General features: G+C 36.9%; 2 protein-coding genes across 2 annotated transcripts in view; one reads left to right on the top strand and one right to left on the bottom strand.

The window, feature by feature from the left end:
• Positions 1–20,976, bottom strand: part of mcph1 (microcephalin 1) — a 40,493-nt gene that overhangs the window by 6,682 nt on the left and 12,835 nt on the right. Inside the window, exons 12-14 of the mRNA XM_066696655.1 lie at positions 20,799–20,836; positions 20,003–20,165; positions 19,823–19,900 (exon numbers count right to left, since the gene is read on the bottom strand). Coding sequence (XP_066552752.1) covers positions 19,823–19,900; positions 20,003–20,165; positions 20,799–20,836 — 279 coding nt within the window. The remainder of the gene's footprint in view (positions 1–19,822; positions 19,901–20,002; positions 20,166–20,798; positions 20,837–20,976) is intronic.
• On the top strand, positions 1,355–18,626 carry angpt2a (angiopoietin 2a). Its single transcript, XM_066696656.1, has 9 exons — positions 1,355–2,206; positions 9,887–10,042; positions 11,295–11,416; positions 12,080–12,312; positions 12,489–12,616; positions 14,332–14,433; positions 14,904–15,070; positions 16,398–16,528; positions 17,569–18,626. Exons 1-9 carry the CDS (start codon positions 1,928–1,930, stop codon positions 17,730–17,732), a joined length of 1,482 nt encoding a protein of 493 aa, XP_066552753.1. The 5' UTR covers positions 1,355–1,927; the 3' UTR covers positions 17,733–18,626.

Raw genomic sequence — 20,976 nt, forward strand, 5'->3', positions numbered from 1 at the left:
ATCTTTACTGCCAATTAAAATAGCGCAAATGCACAGTGGCTGTAATTCTTTACGATCAACTATAAAAAATATGAACTACTACTAACAAATACTACATAAAAGAACCTGGCACAAATCGCTCCAGAACACAGATATTCTAAACGCTCCCTTCTATGTTTACCCGCATTCCACCGTGAAATATGCTTGACGTGCTTCAGGCCGTTATCATGAATCACAACAATCAGAACAAGTGACTGAAGAGGAAGCTCTTAATCTATCAGTGATAATAGAAAGCAGCTGCACTGTAATAAATGTGTATTTGCTTTAGAGTGTATATCAGGTTAAAGACGTTCAGAAGCCGGCTATTAAAGTAAACGTGAGTATTATCAGGTGAAGAGGAAGTATGCTTTCCTGAAGGAAATGCATGCTTCAGATCTTTGTCAGCAAGTTCGACGTCAGTCGAAAACGTACGAGGCACAGAAACTCACAGAAACTGACCGTTATAATCAATGTTGGCATGAGCATTACTTGATTATCTACCTACATGTTTAATTACAAAAAAGTTACATTTGATAAGTTTAAATCTTGCGGTTACATATTGATATGCTTTCAGTCATGTAAACCTTTCTTGGCAACACACCCGACAGGATGTAGAGTCCACAGCCCTGAACTGGGGCACATCCTCCAAAATAAAAGGTGGAAAGCAGAGAAAATAACATGTGCTGCCAACAAGTTGCCCAGAAATTTACTACTAGAGATGAGATCATTGCAACTATTTTCTGAAGAAGAACTATAGAGTTATAAAGATGAAATAAGCGGTTTATATTCTAAGACAATGTAAAAAGAATCACTGTGTTACCCTTGGAGATTGATTTAAATTCAACAGGAAGAATATACAAATCCCTCAAGGTAAATAAATGTGCATTTTAAAGTTATCCCACAGGAGAAGGGCAAATGACTACAGAGGTCCATGTGAACAGATTTTAATTGGTAACTTTGGGATATTAGAGACTTGGCATCTTTTAAATTGACTTTAGCATTGTCTCTTTATTCCTTGGTCAGCCACTCACTCACTCTCTCTCTCTCTCCCCATAAACAGGCTATTTTCTGTAACAAATTCCAGAAACAGCCGCCACAGACCGGAGTTGCAAAAGCAGGAAATAGGAGCTAATGCTCCAGATGAATTCAGCTGTAAAAGTTTGAATAGAGTGAGTGACAACCGAGAGATCCCCCCCACTTAAACAAATGCCTGTGCTTTTGTAGGGAGTTAAAAAGATCCTTGTTTAAAGCTCATGCTAGAGATGCACAGATATTTGCAACTACACAGAGTTCTCGAGCTATGCAGCTGCAACCAGGATGTACTCTGGATACCAGTACCCAGGAAAATTATTGGGATTATTTTCTCTTTCTTCCTCGTCTAGGATTCTCTCTGGCATTCAGGGGATTCGACGGGAAGCCCCTAATTGGTTTATTTACTCCCAAATGACTCGTCTGTTCTCTGCAGCATGAGGGAGACGACACTTTTGCTCTGACATCTCTGTTGTCTGGCTAGTGACCTCCTATTTAGGATGATAAGTGACAAGCCAGGGGGGAGTGGTTAGAGCCGGCTCCAGACATTTCCATCTCCTCTCAGCTAATCATATAAGAAATTGCAGCTGAATCAAGATAGTGGCTTTGATAAAGGCAACAGAGGCAGGCAAATCTGATCAGAGGGGGAGAAATCTGTGCCAGGACAAAAACTTCTTGCTTTTAATAGATTTATTCTTCCTTTTTCATTTCATTCCTGAGAGAATTTAAAGACTACTGGAAAGAGTTATACAGAACAGTGGCTCCTGAAGAGAAAGCTGTGCAATAATTCACTTCAGGACTTTAAACCTGAAGGAGTGGAAAACGAAGTTTTTTTTTTTTTAACCTGTAAACTTAAGAGAGAGAGCGAGAGAGAAAGAAAATGTTGAATACGTGTTTATTGTTGCTAAGTTGTATTTTTACTCTGGGAACAGGGTACAGGAAGAGTGCAGAGACTCCAAGAAAGAGAGAATATCAGATTCAGAACGGCCCCTGCAGCTACACCTTTCTCCTCCCTGAACAGAACAACTGCAGGACCTCAACCAGCTCCTATGCCGGCAACTCGCTGCAAAAAGATGACCCGGCCGAGTATGAAGAGTCAGTACAGAGACTGGAGCAGCTAGAGAACGCCATGGAAAACAACACACAGTGGCTCCAAAAGGTAAGACCCCAAATTATTGGTGCATTGTTGAAAGAAACCACTATATTCACAATAACCTCAAGGAGACTCGAGAGAAAACAAATGAAAGCCTGTATAGAGAGCCTTCTTGTGCATAGACTACACTAGCATGGACTGTACATATTTGTTTTTATGATGCAAGTAGATTTACACAGATTTTAAATTGGAGAAGAAAAAAAATGCATATTACACAACTGTTATTGGTCGCTTTGTTGACCATGTTTTCTGAAGATGTATACTATAAGAGGTCAATAATTAGTTAAGAAACAAAGAATATAGTTTAAATGCATTGTCTTATTCATTGTTAAAGCATTATAGTTTTAGCAAATGTTTGGTCTATTAATTGAATATGATATTTATTTTACACATAAGACGAGGAATTTGTTTTGTATGCTCTTCGGCTTTGTGCAGATCTACAGGTTTGACTTTAGCCATTCAAATCCTTAAAGCTAATTTCCAGACTGTCTGACAATAGTGGGATGTTTATATACAGTAAATTTAAGCAAACTAAATCCCCCACCACCAAAAAAAAAACACTCATCACCACAGCCATGTTTGGCCTTTTGTTCATGACCATGTTAATGCTTGCAGAGTGAAGAGATTAATTTCTGCATCCCACCTGGTCCTCTGCTATCTATAACATCTAGGCTGTGACGGAGAAGGAAAAAGCCGCATTGTGCTCCTTGGTTATTATTTTTCTTCCACTCACTTGACCCGTGTCCCAGTTGTAGAAAATCAAGCAGCGCTCATTCCCAGCAGAAAAAGTCCTGCCACATTCCTCTTATCAGCTAGCATGCACTTCTACTACAGATTGTTCAACATTTTGAGGTTGGATTTGAATTCTTTACGATCTGTGTAAGGATGTGCTAAAGACTGCTTCACCAAGGTTATGACTTAATCTATCCGTTTGTGGATTTACATTGTATGTGGCACTATATATTTACAGAGCTTTCTGCAAAATAAAAAATCTGTAATAGAATACCAGTTGTCCGGTTAGAAACTCCACTGATTTTTAAAGTTGGCTTATTGTTTTTTGAGTGGTACTTTATATCAAATCATTTGTTTGAGTATCAAGATTTCCCTGAAAATAAGGCTGCCTTTCACACAATACACAGAGTCTGATATATGCTTACAACCATAAATGCAGCTTTTGAAGTATCTTATGAATGAACCGACACATCCTCCTTTATCTAAAGGGAATTTTTAAAGCTTTGCTGTTGGGCAATAGGGCAGCTTCTAAGTACTAAAGTGTGAATGCCTATGAATGTGTTGCGTCTCAGTTGTAAGGATGCAACCTCTCCACAAGGATCTGAGAAGTGCCATTGAGGAACAAAGTCTTCACACAGGTATTCAAAGGAGATGTGTGCGAAGACATCTCTCAGTGTGGATGAGCTGAGGAAGGATGTGAAAGCAGTGTAATGTCTATTTTCTGAGAGGCGGATCAATTACTACGATCATACAATAGAGTCATGACCAGGATAAATCATTGGGAAAGATCAGACAGCTTCCATCTCTTTAACCCATGATCTGAATACGAAATCAGAATCCATTTGTGTGCCGTCGGAGTTCCTTTCACAATTTTGAATACAGAACTTCTTCATTCATGCTGCTTATGATTTGCTTTAGAATGTATGCAGTCAAAGACAAAGGTACAACATCTGTGTATATGTTTGCTTCATTCATATTTTAAAGCTCACATAACACACTTGCATAAAAGAAATGTACTTGCAATCCAAAGCATGGGTTACTCCAAACCCTGAAACAGGAATGATCAAAACAGCCAACGTTTGTAACATCTCACATACTTATCTAGACACACATGTACGCGCACACACACATCGTTTATTAAAAAAACTATTTATTGCATTCCATTCCCCTCTCAAATTGGAACTCGCTGTACAAACCTCTTTACAGCTGCAACTCAGAAGATTGGCAAACGAGAGTGATTTTATTGACTATAACCAAATCTTTCCCTCCACTGAACACAGCCAAAGAGGATATTTTCTAGCCACTAAATGTAGAAATACAAGATTTAATACTTTCTCAGTAGGGGGTTCCAATATTTTCACACTTTTGGAATTTATACACAGACATACACACACAAACATATACATACATACTGTATATAATATATAAAAACCCACAGACATGCATGTATACCAAACACAATTACCAAAAGCTTTTCTTGATTAGTTACTCCAGAGACTTCAAATTTGGAAAGATGACCACGGCATTAACTCAATTGATATTAAAGTAAATCAAATTAGTATACATTTATAAGATATCTAACGTATTAATTGTCTAATAATTAAGTTCACATATCAGTAAGAAGGGAAAAAACCTAAAAACAAAACAAACAAAAAACATTTATATAGATATTTATCTGGCTTTATTTTTTGTTTGTTTGATTCTGGGACCCATTCATGCTGCAAGTCTTTCTGGCAATAAAGTGCTGTGAAAAAGACGCCTCATATTGCTTCTATTGGGCGAGAATAATGGTCTTCTGTTCAGTAAATTAAGCTTTTACGGCTTCACAACCTACAAATCTCAAACTGAATTCACTTAGACCAGGGGTGGCTGAAGAGAATAATTGCATTGTAATTAATCATTGTCCAGGAAACAAAGCTACGGCTTCAATGACATTCAAAAGCAGTATGGTTTTTTAGACTTGTAGTCTTCTAGAGTGCAGTTTCAGTGCATTTTTCAGACTTTTGATGAATTGACTGATATTTCATATTATTTTTTACTTTTATCCTAATTCTATTTTGTCATGTTGAGTCAAACAGAGGAGGGCTACGTCACAAATATTTTGAGTAAATTACAGAACCTCAAATACAGGCTACCATAACGATTTGTATTGGTATTAACTGTTGTTAGGTGGAATTTTGTTATGTAAAAGTTGTAAAATTGCATAAAAATGTTGTAAACTTCCCAACACCAATCAGCAGGACTCGGATTCAAAATACATTCTCCAGCAATTCTCCTTCTAAAAATGTGACCGGCAGATTTCGAGACATCAAACAATTAATACAATACCAAAGAAGTCTATGGGGACTAGCCTAACTGACTGTTTTGCAACTGCTGGTCATATAGAAAACATCAGATTTAGACCATCCGTCTTTGGTTTCCTTTGCACCATTCATAGTTTTTTTTTTTATACCTGAAATGTAAGCATGAAAAAAAAAAAAAAAAAAAAAAATCATGTAAAATTCCTAAAGCCAACACACTTTGCTTCTCTCTATGCAAAGACCCACCTAGGAGATCTGGTAGTTCTCAACAGCTCTCTGCATCTAGGTTACAACAAAAACATGTCAATTTCAGCAACTAACTAGTGGTTTTAAATCCTTTCATGGATGTGACCCTTCTCACCTAACATTCTTCATTCTCTTACTTACAAAACAAACGGGAAAAAGCTGGTAAAACTTATGTTGTTTCATACAGAAAAAACAACTTTGGGAATAATATTTTTTGACATTAATAGTAATTTATATTATGACTTTTCTGAACTATGTTGTATTTATTAATGCTATTTGGTTCATGGAAACAACCTTGTCGTTTCTTTGGCATAACTCAGATCTCATTATCGGAAAAAAGCAGAACGAGGGTTTTTAGCTTGAAACGGGCCATTGCAATATTGTGAAAGTATACAGAGAATTATTACCATCAATCAAACAAACCAGTACTTTACTGTGAAAACAAATAATTTACTGCTCATGGGATCAGTGAGATCCTCTGGATGCTGAAGAGAGCAAAATAGCTGTAACAATTCATTAGCGTGCAAACAGACTGAAGTGTCAGTTTGGTTACATTCTTTTCATAGTATCTGAAAGATAAACAAGAGTATTCTTAGTAGTAGCCTTTGAAATCTGGAAATTAGGAGTCCATAAACAACTGATTAGGACATTTACAGTCAATGAGACATCCTGCTCACAGTCCCTAAGACAGAGCTGCCACCCCCCACATGACTTCAGGACTGACAAAACAAACAACATGGAACTTCTAAAGGAAGAAACACAATTATAACTTCGGACAGTCTTGTAAATAGTGATTATTTTTCAATAGAGAACAAAAACATGCTTGTTATACAACGATTGTATCTATTGCTTCATCAGACAGACACATCAGAAAATATGCAAAATCCATGCTGTTTTTAGACCCTGAAACTGGCAGTGTAGAAACTTGGACGTAAAGGATGCAACTTGTCACTCATCGTCCACATCCTGTTTGTTAGTTTAACCCTGCAGGAAAAGTACAACACTCGGGCTATTGTGATACGATTGATACTATAGCCACTCTCCACTTTTATTTGAAGATACAACAAGATCATGCAGAGGATTTCATGTTTTGGTTAATACTTTGCTTTTGGCACAAACGGCTAACATTGGGACCAAATTCAGATACCACTCTTGTTGGTGGCTTGTTTTTAAAAGATTACAACAACGGACAGAAAGACTTCGTCAGGGGTCAGTGTGTGTGAAGCCCAGACTCATGAGCATGATAGCACCAATGTCACAGGTTTCTCATACATTCTCATCCGTCCGTTTTCTTTTTTTCTTTTTTGACAAATAACAGAAGCCACTTGGGATTTCCTGCTTCAAATCTTGAGAGGCAAAAACATGTAAACGAAACAATTTCAAAACAGCATGGACTGTCCCAGGGTACTTTTCCCATTTCTTGCCTCGCACAAGATATTCTGCATCATGTTGAGCTAAATGTGAATGCATCATCATTAGGTCTACACCTCAAACATCATAGGGTTAACTGCTAAGAATGGCTTTTACGATTTACCTTAGTTATATGATACACATTTCTAAATATGCCAAAAAGGACACAAATTTGCCATTCTGATGTTGTGTAAATATTCAGCATCAGAAGGCTGTTTTAACACTACTGCTACTACAGTCTATAATTGCTTTTGGTAAGCTTTCTTTATTACTTTCTATATTTGTCCAAGAACTCAATGCATGTTTCATACTACCATTTCTTCATTGTTTGACATAATTGACAATATTGAATTTATTAGTCATGTGTCCATAATCATTTCCAGATTTTCCAAGTGAAGAGGAAATTAAGAACAGAAGTCTGGTGTTATTTTTGGCACCACATTTTAGCAAAATTAGAGTGCTAAATGCAGAACTTAAAAATAGTCTACTTTAGGGTATTTAGGGTGAACTGCAGTGTCAGAAATTGTAGAGTTAACTCCAAAGGTGGGCCCAGAATGTGTAATTCCTGTCTGACAATTAGCACCTTTAAGCTACCAAAAACAATGACAGGAGTGGAGATCGTGCTGCAAATATTTTTACATGTTCTTAATTTAAATACTTTTGTCTTAGGGAAATCAAAGTGTATTGGAAGGCAATATTATGCAAATGTTCCAATGTATATCTTGCATCTCAACTTAATTGTAACAACTGAATAACATGGTAGTCATCAACACAATCGCACATAACATAATATTGCCACTGTATACTGAGAGAGATTCATTGAAAGTCAATGTGCTTTCTGGATAATTACAGACAAGTGGTTTTCTAAAAGATGTCAATAAAATAAAACAGAAATATTTATTCTTGCTGTAGGGTTCAACATATTTTCTGGAGAGCTGTTGGACACCCTTAATATTTTAATAATCTAATATTCTCATTGTTGACAATGTAATAATAAACCAGTAAAGGGCAACCACACTTTGTTCCAATCTTCTGGGGACACACGTCAATCTCTGCAGACCAGGGAGGCAAAACTGATATAATGTTGAGATAATATTGGTCCATGCATAGTTTTGCAAGCAAATTTAAGTCAGAAAATACCAAAGATATTTATGGTTAACCACCATATTAGTTAGTTAAAACAAAGGTCATCTCCCAAAATTCCTAAACCACCTGTGTCCATGTAGAAAGCTTACATGGTTTAGAATACAAAAATAAACACACACACATATATATATACATATATTTGAGAAATTTTATACAGGAATTTAATTTCCTGCCAAGAGCACATGTCTTTTTAATAGCTGAAGTACTGATTGAACTTGACAAGTATGAACCACCTTTTTTATCTTTGGGGCTGTGACCTCCTTGTGCTAGATCTGGTTTCCAAATATCCTGAATTTAATGCCATTTTAGACACAGATTAATTTGTCTGTCAAAAAAGGACATTTCAGTCTGGAACAATTTACACGTAATCCTCATAAAATGACTTAATATTTAAGATGGGCGATAAAACCCACCAAGCGTGCTTATTACGGATTTCTGCCGATTAACCAAAATTTGAAAAATAAATAATTCTCTGTAAACTTGGGTTATTGATGAGTTAGATAAATAAAATACATTTTTTTGTATTACATATTGCAGTTAAAGATTACAAGATACAATTTATGTATAAAACCACAATTATGAAGTCGGTGGCAGATGTTCAGATAAAATCCAGAGCTATCTTACAGCCAAAAAGTGCTGCCAAATTTAATTTAATAAAAAAATAACTATAAAGTTATGTAGCACTCTTAACATATCAAAGACATCTCCTTAGAACTGTTTTCTCTTCCTGTCAAACTGTGTTTGGAAACAAACAGCATTATAAAAGTTACAATATGACATCCAGTGTTTTATTGCACTTCTTAATGTAATAAACCACCCTGCTTGCAACACACGGGAAACAAGCTCGTTCACAGTCATAATCAATTTCATCAAATAAATAAGAAAAATTATCCCCATTATAAATCAAACCCTAAATTATTCAATGAATGTAAACTTTGCCAGATCATAAATACTTTTTTCAGCAAACCATGCATGATAAAAATCTCCTCCAGCAAAATAATACAAATTTAATAATTGAACGGTTACACTCTCCATTTACATAACATCAGTGAAAAACTTACTGTAGTTTACAGAACATTGTTCGTTTCTTAATTTCTGCAATAGTTCTTACTGATGGGGTGCATTTAACTGCACACTATAAAATATTGTAATATCCCACCACCAGCAACATTACGATCAGTAGTTGAAAAACTATGATTAATGGTTGTCATCATTACAAATGTCCATGGTGTTAAAGGGTGTGTAAGGATGGGAAATTGTACGGTTTGGAAGCACCCACTTTGCCCTGTCTCAGCCTTTCTACAGTATAGTCACACACTCTTGGTTTCCCATTAAGAAAAGAGTATCACTTTAGAGACCCATATTTTGGAGAGGAATTTAAGACCCTAAGCTCTTTGGTGGTTTACCTTCTTGGCCTTTTCATACATTCACTGATGTCCACAGAGAATTGAATTTCTTATTGAAAACCATATGTGAGCAAAATTTCTTAGTTGGACATTTGAACTTGACACAGATTTGATGGAGCACAGGCTGTATTTTTAGGTTTTCAAACTTCGAGAACCCCCTCTGAGAACTGGAAGCCCAGCTGTAGGATTGCAGATGATGGACTATAAATACTGTACTGGCTCCTTCTGGGAAAAGGAGATGCTCAATGCAGACCCACATTTCATAACTGTACAATAAAATACAATAAGGGAACAATGACAGTCGGCACACCATCGTTACAGCTATCAACAGCAGACCCTTAAATCTCAAGTTTCCCAGCTGTGTTTCAAGCCGCTTAGATGAATTCCCCAGGCATTACATCGTTTTAACTGTTTCAATGACTGCTTTGTATGTTTGCTTACTGCAGCTAGAAAACTACATTCAAGACAACATGAAGCAGGATATGGTGCAGATCCAGCAAAACGCTGTGCACAACCACACGGCGTCCATAATTGAATTCGGAACAAACCTATTAAGCCAAACTGCAGAGCACACCCGCAAATTTGCCAACGTAGAAGCACAGGTAAGGCAGAACAACTTCCAGCTTTTCAGAAATGCTAATCTATGCCATACATTTTGAATGCCACAAATTAGTTTCTTTTTTCTTCTACTGATTAAAAAATGAATTGCATTTTCATAACCCCCACACATCAGAAACAGACCCCACTCTTTTCTTTGGCACAGTTTTAATCTTCCTGACTTGATCAAAACATTCTCTGTAGACGGTTCATGTTACTACTTCAGATCATTTGCACAAAGATAGAACTGATTAAGTCAATTCAATCAAAACCCTCTCCATTAGTTAATTAAAGCCAAGGCATGTTTCTTTTTTGAGCACAAGCCCACATTATTGCGGAACCTGCAAAAGTTTGCCAATAAGAAAACCGGAAGAGTTTCTCAACCCTGGAGCAAGGCAAGGTTGTCTACCTGCCATTTCCCAATTTAACAACATTTTTTGTGCACACCATATGAATTGATTTGTGTATAAAGTATTATTTGTTTAAGTTGCAGTATAAACCATTATGAGATAACTGGCTGATATAAACACTGCCTGCGAAGAAGAATAGAGGCAAAGTCATTTAAATTATTCACAAACCTTTCTTCACAACAAAACCCATTAGTTGAGCCAAACAAGGCTTGTTGTGCATTGTTTAAAAAATGTCAGTGAGGCAACAGAGCAACTGGTTTTGCACCTCAGCTCTCAAATCGTTCAAGTCATTTCAGGGGCTTAATTGACAACGTAAGGAGAATGACTGAAATATTGCTCTCTGAAGGGCAATAATATCTGGCAACTTTCCTCACTTTCTTTTTTGATGGTAAACAAAAAGTACAGAGCAGTGTGTGTGTGCCATTCACTTTTTCCAAGTGCCTTGGCTGATCCAGGATTTCAGTGAACTGTACAATTGTTATTGTAACTGTGATTATACGGGGGAAAGTAGACAGACGTCAGAAATGATTATATAAATTGAGCATCATATTATTTTTACTGGTGATTAAAGAGGTTTTATTTAATCAAACTCTAACCACAATTAAAAGATTACTTTTAAGGCAGGTTTGGAAACAAAAAAATGTCAATGTATCCTTTAAAAAATATATAGATAGAAACTGTATCTTACATTTTTGGTTGTTTAATATAAGTCTCAGCTTATTTGGCATTAAACTAAATGATCTAAAGAACTAATGCTTAATTTCTATGAAGATTTAGAAGGTAAACCTAAAAGAAAACCGATTGTGTAGTAATCTGAATTTTTGTTTTGTTTCTTTGTCATTCCTAGGTTATAAATCAAACCACAAGGCTTGAACTTCAACTTCTTGAGAATTCACTGTCAACAAATAAACTAGAAAAACAAATTATAGTCCAAACAAATGAAATAAGTAAACTACATGAAAAAAACAGGTAAGCAAATTGAAATCATACCCAAACTACATAATTTCCACTGCTGTACTTCACTTTACGGGGGGGGGGGGGGGGGGGGGGGAGATTTCATTAGTCAAGTGTTAAACTATAAGAAAAAGTGGTAAGGCACTATGGGTTTATTTTGCTAACTTTACAAGTGAAATGCTTATTTAGTAAAGCATACAGTAGCAGTAATCAAGGTAGTCCTCACAGGCAAGGTTACGATTCTAATAAGATTTATTAAAGTTTGATTCTGAGATTCTGTTTAAGTAAATAAAACGGTCCTTTTCCTCAACTCTGGAGACTTGTCTCTAATTGACTTCATGTCATCAAGGAAATATTTCAACAGAAGCTCAGAGTGGGGGGGTGTCAGATAGAATCAATCTACAGGGAATAAAGCTGTCAAAACCGAAAACTACTTTATCTTTATTCTTTCCGAAACACGTGCAAACTACTGTGCTGTTTCGAAAATATTCAAACTTTTTTTTTAATCAGACAAAAGCATGTTTCCACAGAGGGGTTAGCTTGGAGATCACAAAGACACCCGGCTTCTTTTAAATCGATTACTCCCCAGTGACACGTGACCAGACCCCCTTCGGCGGGGGGTCAAGAGGTTAAAACTTCCGCCGCGTTCGTCTTTTAACGGCGTTCTTCTGCGACTAGTTTCCTAGAGAAGCGGGTGGAAGAGATGGAAGACAAACGTCTGGCTGAGCTGAAGGCCGTGAAAGAGGAGAAGGAGCAGCTACAGCAGCTGGTCCTGCGACAAAACTCGGTCATCGAAGAACTGGAGCAGCAGCTGGTCCTGGCGACGTCCAACAACTCGGCGTTACAGAAACAGCAGCAGACCTTGATGGAGACGGTCAACAATCTCATCTCCTCCATATCCTTCCCTAACAGTAAGTGGATGTCACACTCACTTCACCTCGTTCTGTTCTTGTAACACTTATCCATTTGGCTCGGAATTCCTTTTAAATGACCAAAATAATGGTGTTTAGACATGATTATACTACTTTTTCTGGAATTCAAACCAGTGCAAATCGTTGACGGGAAACAATCTTTGCCTTTTCTACAGAGAAAAAGACAGCAGTGGTTCCAGTAGCCGAAACGCTGTATAAAGATTGCGCTGCCGTCTTCAAGTCTGGAAAAAACAGTAATGGCGTCTATTCCCTGGCACGCCCAAACTCCACAGAGCCCATCAAGGTAGGCCTCCATGCCTTTTTAAGTAGACATTTTGGAAAGTAACTACAACAATTATATATAATCACACACGTATTTATACATACACACACACAGTATATCTATCTATCCTGCAACACTAGCTCTGAGAAACAGCAGGCCTGTGAATAATACAATCCAAATATTATTGCACTATCTGGGAGATTGAACTGTTTGCTGGCCCAGTTGTACAATGAAACAAAACAAGCATCACATTCTTCAGGGCATTCCCTTAGTCTCAAGAAAGCAGATTTCTATTTGTACTCGCTAAATTAGCCTAAAACAAGAAGCAGTGGTAGGTAAAAGTAATGTTTTTCTTAATAACTGCTTTGACATAATGATGATGATTATGTCAAAGCAGTTATTAAGAAAAACATAACTTTTATGCACTAATACCAGAAATATTGCTCCATTATTAAAGACACCAGAAAAAAATACATAAAAAGTAAGGAGAGACAGATTCTTGGGACATTTCGAAGTTAAACCTCAACCAGTTAAAGTTGATCACAATTACACACACAGACTTAATACATTCGGTGCATTTTTAAAGTTGGGAATCAAATGTATTCAGTACATGACATGGAAATTGTTTGGTTAATGCAATCAGTCCTGCTATCTGGTATCAATTACGTGAGCTGATAGAAATCTGAAAGTATGGGTAGTGAAATAGTAACCGTTAGTTTCAAATTTATAATTACTAAACAACATATTTAGTTTATACCGAAAACAAAAAGGCTTTCTCAGCAGTTTCTTGATTTATGTTTATTATTGCTACAGGGTAAGGAATTTAAAATATAAAAGACCCATCGCTCTTTCCCATGAACCTACCACTTTTTGGCCGGCCTGTTGATCTTGTATGAGAGGATGTTATCGGCTCTAAACCCGACACCTTGTTCGGCTTCTGTAGTCGTAGGAATTTGAGTAATTAGCTTTGTATTTCTAACAGCTAAGAGAACAGTACTAGACACATTCATACCTGGACTATTTAATCAAATAAAACATACCAAAGAAGAAAAAAGACGCTATCTGCAATGTTTATTACAATTTTAATATGTGCATCTTAGCCAGGTCTTCAGTGTAAACCAGAGACCTCTCTCAACTGACTGATCTGGTTTAATAAAAGCTCTGAGTGACAGTTCTGCACAGCTGCACAAAATACCACGTTTGCTTTGGCAGTGACCCAGAATTGAATGGCAGGGTGTGTTCTGGTCAGAGAGTTAATATACGCTTGCAAAGCTAATGGAACAGGCTTTTGTGTCACCTGTTGGCTAGCTTCCAGCCTGCAGTTGGTTCCTGTGTCAATCAACTAAGCATTCCCTAAACTAGTTTGTAAAACATACACATTTAAAATATTTCTGGGGCATTCATTGTGTATGTGATATTTGTTTCACTGTGAAAGGGAAGATCTCTGTGTACAGATCAGAGGGAGAAAATACCCGACGCCCTGGGGTTATTTTCATACATGCCTCAAGCCAGAAATCCATCTCTTTGGTTACCATTCAGCAGCAATTAATGGGCATGATCAAAACAACAATGCCTTCGGAAATAAACAGTGCAAAACAAACAAACACAGAAATCCTAAAAGCATACTTCACAGGAATGTATATCGCATAGTTTTCTAATTTAAATGATGGAAACCTTTTGGGGGAAAAGTATTTGGACTGAATTTTAGGTCAAACTTTATTATTTAATTTTTTTAGGCATACTGTGATATGGAGTCTAGTGGAGGCGGGTGGACAGTCCTTCAGCGCCGCATGGACGGACGACTGGATTTTCACCGTACATGGAAAGAGTACAAAACGGTAATAATGATCGATGTATTTTCTTTTTTTTTAATCTCAAGTGCAACAGATAACTAAAGTAATTATTATTATTTGATGGGTGTTCAGTTCCCTTTTCGATTGGCAGGTTTTTGGTAGAGCCTGTGGAACAGATAATTATCTTATTAGCAGCTGCTCAGGCACCAGATATGTTTAGTCCTCCTACAGGAATGTTTGGATGATCTGATCTGGCTCTTTTGAGGAATCATGACAACTCTGAGCACTTCTAAATGATGTAATAGTCAGTATTAAATAGGACAGTACGTCACTAAATGCATAACTCTGCAGTTAGTCATGAACTGTATATTAATCACTTCATATAAAATTATAGATCAGCAAAAGTCTGTGATAATGTACATCAGCAGCAAAAAAAATATTTTATTATGATTTAAAAAACAGATACATTTCCGAAGTAACGAAGTACTATAACAGCTGAACTTCATTTTGAACAGGGGTTTGGTGACCCTGCTGGGGAACACTGGCTGGGAAATGAATTTGTTTCTCAACTCACCAATCAACAACCCTATGTCCTGAGGATCCAGCTGAAAGATTGGGAAGGGAATGAGGGATATTCTCAATACGAACAGTTTTATCTCAGCCCTGAAGTACAGAACTACAGGTCAGTATCGGGGACTACCTTTCCCTTTTCTCTACAATGTCAGTACATTTTCTCACAGTCTTATCTGCTTTTCAGCAGTAATGTGAACAGTACAGTGTTTATTGTTGCTAAATCATAGCCTGCAAAATAAAAACAGATGCTGTAACATTCCTAGCTTAACTATGTCTCTCACAGTTCAATAAAAGTAATCAAAGAAAATAATAGGTTTGCCTAAAGGTTGCCCTGTAAACAGAGAACCAAAAAGTGCTTTAGCAACAAAAATGCAATCAGAACCTTCGCAACATGAAGAATTGTTTCAAGTTTATTAATTAAAACATCTAAATTACATCTCATGTATGCATCTATCTTTGTAGAGGCTGAAGAGATGGCTTAAGGGCCGTGATGTTGGTACACTTACAAAAAATATATAAAAACAGTACGCAGACTTTTTACACTGACTATGAACATTAAGAACAATCTATAAGTGGTACACAGTGGTCACAGATCCAAAACAAATATTTTGCCATCTGGAAATAGTTAGGATCTGTGAAATGGGGAGCGAATCATTGCCGTCCCTTCTATGTTAAAGTGAAGCCTTCATAATACATCAGGGCCCTGCATGTTAAAAGATGGCTTGGATTGGGTTTACTAACGAAGAACTGATTGTTATGTGAATTGATACTTTCCTTAAAATTTAAACAAACTTTTACAAAACATATTGAAAATATTATACACTTTTGTGTATACTTTGATTAGGGCTTCAGATACCTAACTAGCGATGACGCTGAAAGTGTAATTTTAAACAATTATTCAAAATTACTTCCCTCGTCTTTTGCATGCTCCTATGTTATGAATAGAGATAATGAATATGGGCTCAGATATTATCTACACCTAATCACCGCCTTTAAAGCAAAATCACAGAATAAACTTTACGCAGGGAGCCGTTTTCATGCGTGGACTGGTTTTCAATGGCTTGTGTGGACAGAATGTGCTTTCATCTTCTGAAGTACACAAGCAGGAGCAGAAAGACAGGCTTCTTGAGTTAAAAAAACAAAAAAAAAAACAACCAAACAACTTTGACCTCTTTATGCTGAAAAGACCAGACAACCGAAACTGCAGGGTGGAAAGTGAAAACGAATCAATTTTCCTTTCTGTAATCATTATAATACACTTTTACACACGGTGCATTTTCTACTACACATCTTTGCAAATTTCTCGCAAATGATTTGGTGAAAAGTGTAATTAAACCTTTCCTTATTCAACACATTTTTTTTTGTTTCTTGTTGCTGTAAATGAAATAATGAATTTCCTCCTTGCATTGTTTTTTTTCCTCTTTTCAATAATACAGGATACACCTTAAGGGCTACAGTGGAACAGCAGGCAAAATCAGTAGCCTTGTTCAGCCAGGAAGTGATTTTAGTACAAAGGATGCAGACAATGACAAATGTGTTTGCAAGTGTTCACAACTAACTACAGGAGGTATGAGCGTGTTCATTACCTCATCATTTATTTTGCTCTTTCCGCTTCCAATACCTCTCTGCTCTTGAATACGTGTTACACGCTCCATTCCGGGTTTATTTATTGCACTCCGTGAACGGTTAACTTGGCGCTTCGGGACTTGGCGATTCCCCAGCAATCTGCAGCAGTTGAAAAGAATATAACATTTTGCAGTTGGGTCAAGACTCTTGAGCAAAATTAGCTTCGAGTTAATCACTGATCTGCTCATTTGGGAATTTCAGGCTCTCCAAAGCCTGACATTAATAGTCTGGGAACTGCAGGGTTTTGCTAATCTAGCGGAGGTCCTCCTACCGAGTCTTATTGAAAAAGCTCCATATTACAACCTGCTCACACTCCGCTGTCCAGCAAGGCCGAGCTAAACGGTGCTGTCACTGTGGAGCACTGCAGGCACATTTTACGTAAGCAGGAGTGTCTCCAAATTGGAAATTACTAGGGATTACCGGCTATTTGAGAATACCGATACTGAGATAATACAGGAGTCTTGCTTTGTTTCTTTTTGGCATTAAACAGACTGACTTTTCTAACTCATTAAACTTAAACCAAGGGGGTGGGGGTTGGAAGAAAAGTTTTTGATGTGGGGAAATAGTTATTTGTGTGTGATATCATTGGTCATTTCTTTTGATATGTGCTTGGAGAAATTACCAGAGATGTGGGCTGGGGTCAAGCCAACAAAAATACTCTTACCACTTATATATACCATTAATAATAAATTGTTTTGCATTTCTTTAAGCGTTGGCCTCAAACCAAGGTACAGTATGACTAAGACCAATTGTAGAAGTTAACTGAAAACGTACAAATGAAAATCACCAGCCCTCACAATGTCACAGAACATTACAGCAATTGACAGTCTTTGGAGGGAGGGTGGGGGGGTCATCGTCTAAACAGGCACTGTCCAAAGAGCAGATTAGCTGCAGATTTCAATTTTGTTTTCTATTAATCAATTATTAAATCACAATTTCAATCTTCTTTGAAATAACAATTTTGTATTTCTCTCTTTATAGGGTGGTGGTTCGATGCCTGTGGCCCTTCGAATCTGAATGGAATATATTACCAAATGGGACAGAACACAAACAAGTTCAATGGGATCAAATGGTACTACTGGAAAGGGTCGGGCTACTCGCTGAAATCGACTGTAATGATGATCAGACCAGCAGATTTCCAGTAGCTCTTCTGCTCATAGACTTTTGACGCATTCTGATGTAAAGTAACTATTTGTGAGGCCATTTTTGCAGCATTTTAACTTCTAAGCTTTATTTTTCATATTTAAGAACAAATACTTTGCATTCCTGGTTTTTATCTGCAAAACGCTCACTTTGCTTAAAGGAAATCCTACACACAACCTTGAAGATGGAAGCCTTTGAACTTATCGCTGAAAAAAGTGGGCTTTGGACTATGGCAGTCTGTGCTCTTGAATCTAAAACAGCCAGAGGACTACAATGGGTTCAGCAGAAAGCCCTCACCTTTATTTATAGATAACTGGAACTGTGAGAGACATTTTAAAGAAAGTATACTTTTCTTTCTAACAAGTTTTCTAATCTTGGGGGAACTGCCACAGCAACATGGAGACCAGTTTCTAAGATTGTTATAATGTTTACACTGAATTAGCTCCATAAATACAAATGTCTTTTTACAGAATTAACATTTGCTATACGAGTTATACATCTGTAAAGGGAAATGGTTTGTCTCTGTAGATGAGTGTCCTGAATTGGCTGTAAATAAACTACTACGGATTAGAGAATGGTATACATTGGGGGTGTATAGCGTCATTGATCTAGGGCTGTAACCCCAACGCCCAATCTCTTAATGCTCCTCAGTGTAAGTTTGACATTTATCTGTAATAAAACAATTAAAAATGATAAGGATCGACCAAGGCTAAATGGTATGTTTATCAAATTGTAGGTATATTGTGCAAATATTGTAAAATATGAGGCAATTTATTTTTACAGAAGCAAGCCTCCCACATTTGTAAGATATCCTGTAATGTATAACACTTGGGGAGTTTCTTTCAAACACCCTTTTGGCTGACTAAGTTTTATTAAAAGCTTTTCTTGCCATAACATCTATAGTTTCTTGGAACTGCTGTATTCTTCCTAGCCTATTTTATGTGTGCGTATAGCTAAGGAATAGTTATAATACTTCAAAAATAGGTAGAGAAATCAGAAAGCAGACTTACTTACAATGCTCGATAATTACTAGAAGATAATGGCTTATTATTAAAGCATGGAGTAAAAGCAGTCTCTTAAGGTTTAGCTAAGTGTAAACATTAAACTGAAAACACGTATATATTTTTTTTTAAATGGACAGTATGTTTTAACTGCAAAACAGGAACTTGATTGGCTGATCATCATCCTTTCATTCTACAGGAAGTCTCACGGAAAGCTCCTTTAAATGACGTCTTAGCAAATACCGGGCTCTGAAGTCATCCCACAGAAGTATAATACGAAGTCCAAATTAATCAGCTTGCCCTTCTCCTAGAATCTCATTCCTTTCCTATGTGAAGGCCTTGTGTGAGTGACCCTGCAAGATTGCAGTGGTCTCGGAGTGCCACAGTGGGAGTGAATGTGATTATTTGCGAGTCTCAAATGAGAAACTCTGTGGGCTTTTATCTACAGCTTGAGAGCATCCGAGCCAATTATTTCAGTGGAAACATGACAAGACATATTTTTAAACCCGACCGTAATGCTGAGCGCAAGGAACAGATGCAGGAAGAAGATGATTCATGAATGGAGGAAGACAGGAAAATGTAATTTCCACATATGACAGAGGACACCGGTGAACAAATAAATTGAGAATTAATGAAGAACAATGAATTGAACCGACTTCCTCTCCAAGCCATTAACTACTCAAGCTTTAAAACGATACAGTGCAACGCTTATGATGGGTTCCACGAGGTATAAAATAATGATCTGGTATTACAAATTACAAGCATTAAAATGAAATAAAAGAAGGTGCTTTCCAGCAATGAGTTATTATAACTCCTTTGAAATCATTAGATCTGGAAAAATAAAGTGATTTGTAAGACACATTTTCAAAGCATTTTTGTGAATTTGTCAAAACCTGAAACACTCTGAAGTCAGCACAACCTCATACTATTACCAATTCTGATTCCATTATTTATAAGCTTTGCCCTTATTCATGATCTCAGCGGAAGGATTTAATGATTCATGCATCATAAAAATATGTTGTTCTTTTAATTGTACAACAAGGCAAACCTTCCCCTCCTCATAAAACCCAATATCTTTCAACTATACTTACAGGAGCTGCTGGAAAGTGATCCGAAAGCTCATAAGGTTCCTCTGGAATCCACTGCCCATGTTCTAAACACCACAGAATCTATTAAAAAGACAAGAACGATGTACTTGTAGAAAAAGAAGCAAGAAAAATAAGTTTGATCAAAGATTATGCATGCTACTGTACATTTGATAGCGTACGTACCCATTCAAAAGACAGGATCCAGCAACCCCTGGCTATCCCCAGCAGCACGTTTAAAGTGCGTCGAGGATAGCCAGTCACCACGTGTGTCGTGCTTTCACAGACAGTGTCCGCAAAAGAGAAACCTCCCAGGTTGTTCACGACCTGAATAACCATGTTCTGCTTTCTTTAAAAAAGAGAATTTAACTATAAAAAAACCAAAATATCCATTCATGACATGCTATATAGCTGAACAGAGCTATACACTCATAGTATACTGTAGTTTTCCTTGGCTTACATTACATGGATCATCCAGGTGACAGTGTTTGAATCTATGGAGTAGAGGGATTTACTTATTTTAATCAACTGTTGTCTCTTCAGATGTAAAACACTCAAAACTAAATGTAACAAGTGTTTTTTTTTTATATAATTAATTCCCAAAGTTACAAATTTATGAAGTTATAAAGATTGGCACGGAAAGGAATACAACAAGGATACACCTGCCATTTGCTACAGCTTTAGGAATTTAAACCTCTTGTGGGGAAAGTTTACTGGGGAAAAACAACCCCCCCTCCACAAAGACACGTTTAGTTCTGAAAAGTTATCATAAGCAGTAAACAGCCAAATTAAAAATTATGTAATTCGTTTGGGAACTATACACCCCAGGTCCTCAGTTCACTCAAATGCCATTAAGCCTATTTTATGCATGATAGGAAGAAAGAGGACTAATTTCAGAGAGACAAATTTAATATTTAACAAGTAAAGCATCCTTCATTTTTAAAGTACATAACTGAAAATAGAGCCAACAAAAAATACTTACTCACTCGGCATACTTGTCATAACTATCGTCCTGCTCACCTGAAGGAAAAAAACATTGCATTTATGTATTTTATGTTATTAAAAACAGAGGACATCAATTAAACAGCAATGTGCACAGCAATTAACTCAACAATGCGGTGCAATTACGGCTTCCTTCAAAGAGGCTTTTAACTCCACTT

The sequence above is a fragment of the Amia ocellicauda genome, chromosome 23, assembly GCF_036373705.1.
Source record: "Amia ocellicauda isolate fAmiCal2 chromosome 23, fAmiCal2.hap1, whole genome shotgun sequence".
In the NCBI taxonomy this organism is placed as follows: Eukaryota; Metazoa; Chordata; class Actinopteri; order Amiiformes; family Amiidae; genus Amia; species Amia ocellicauda.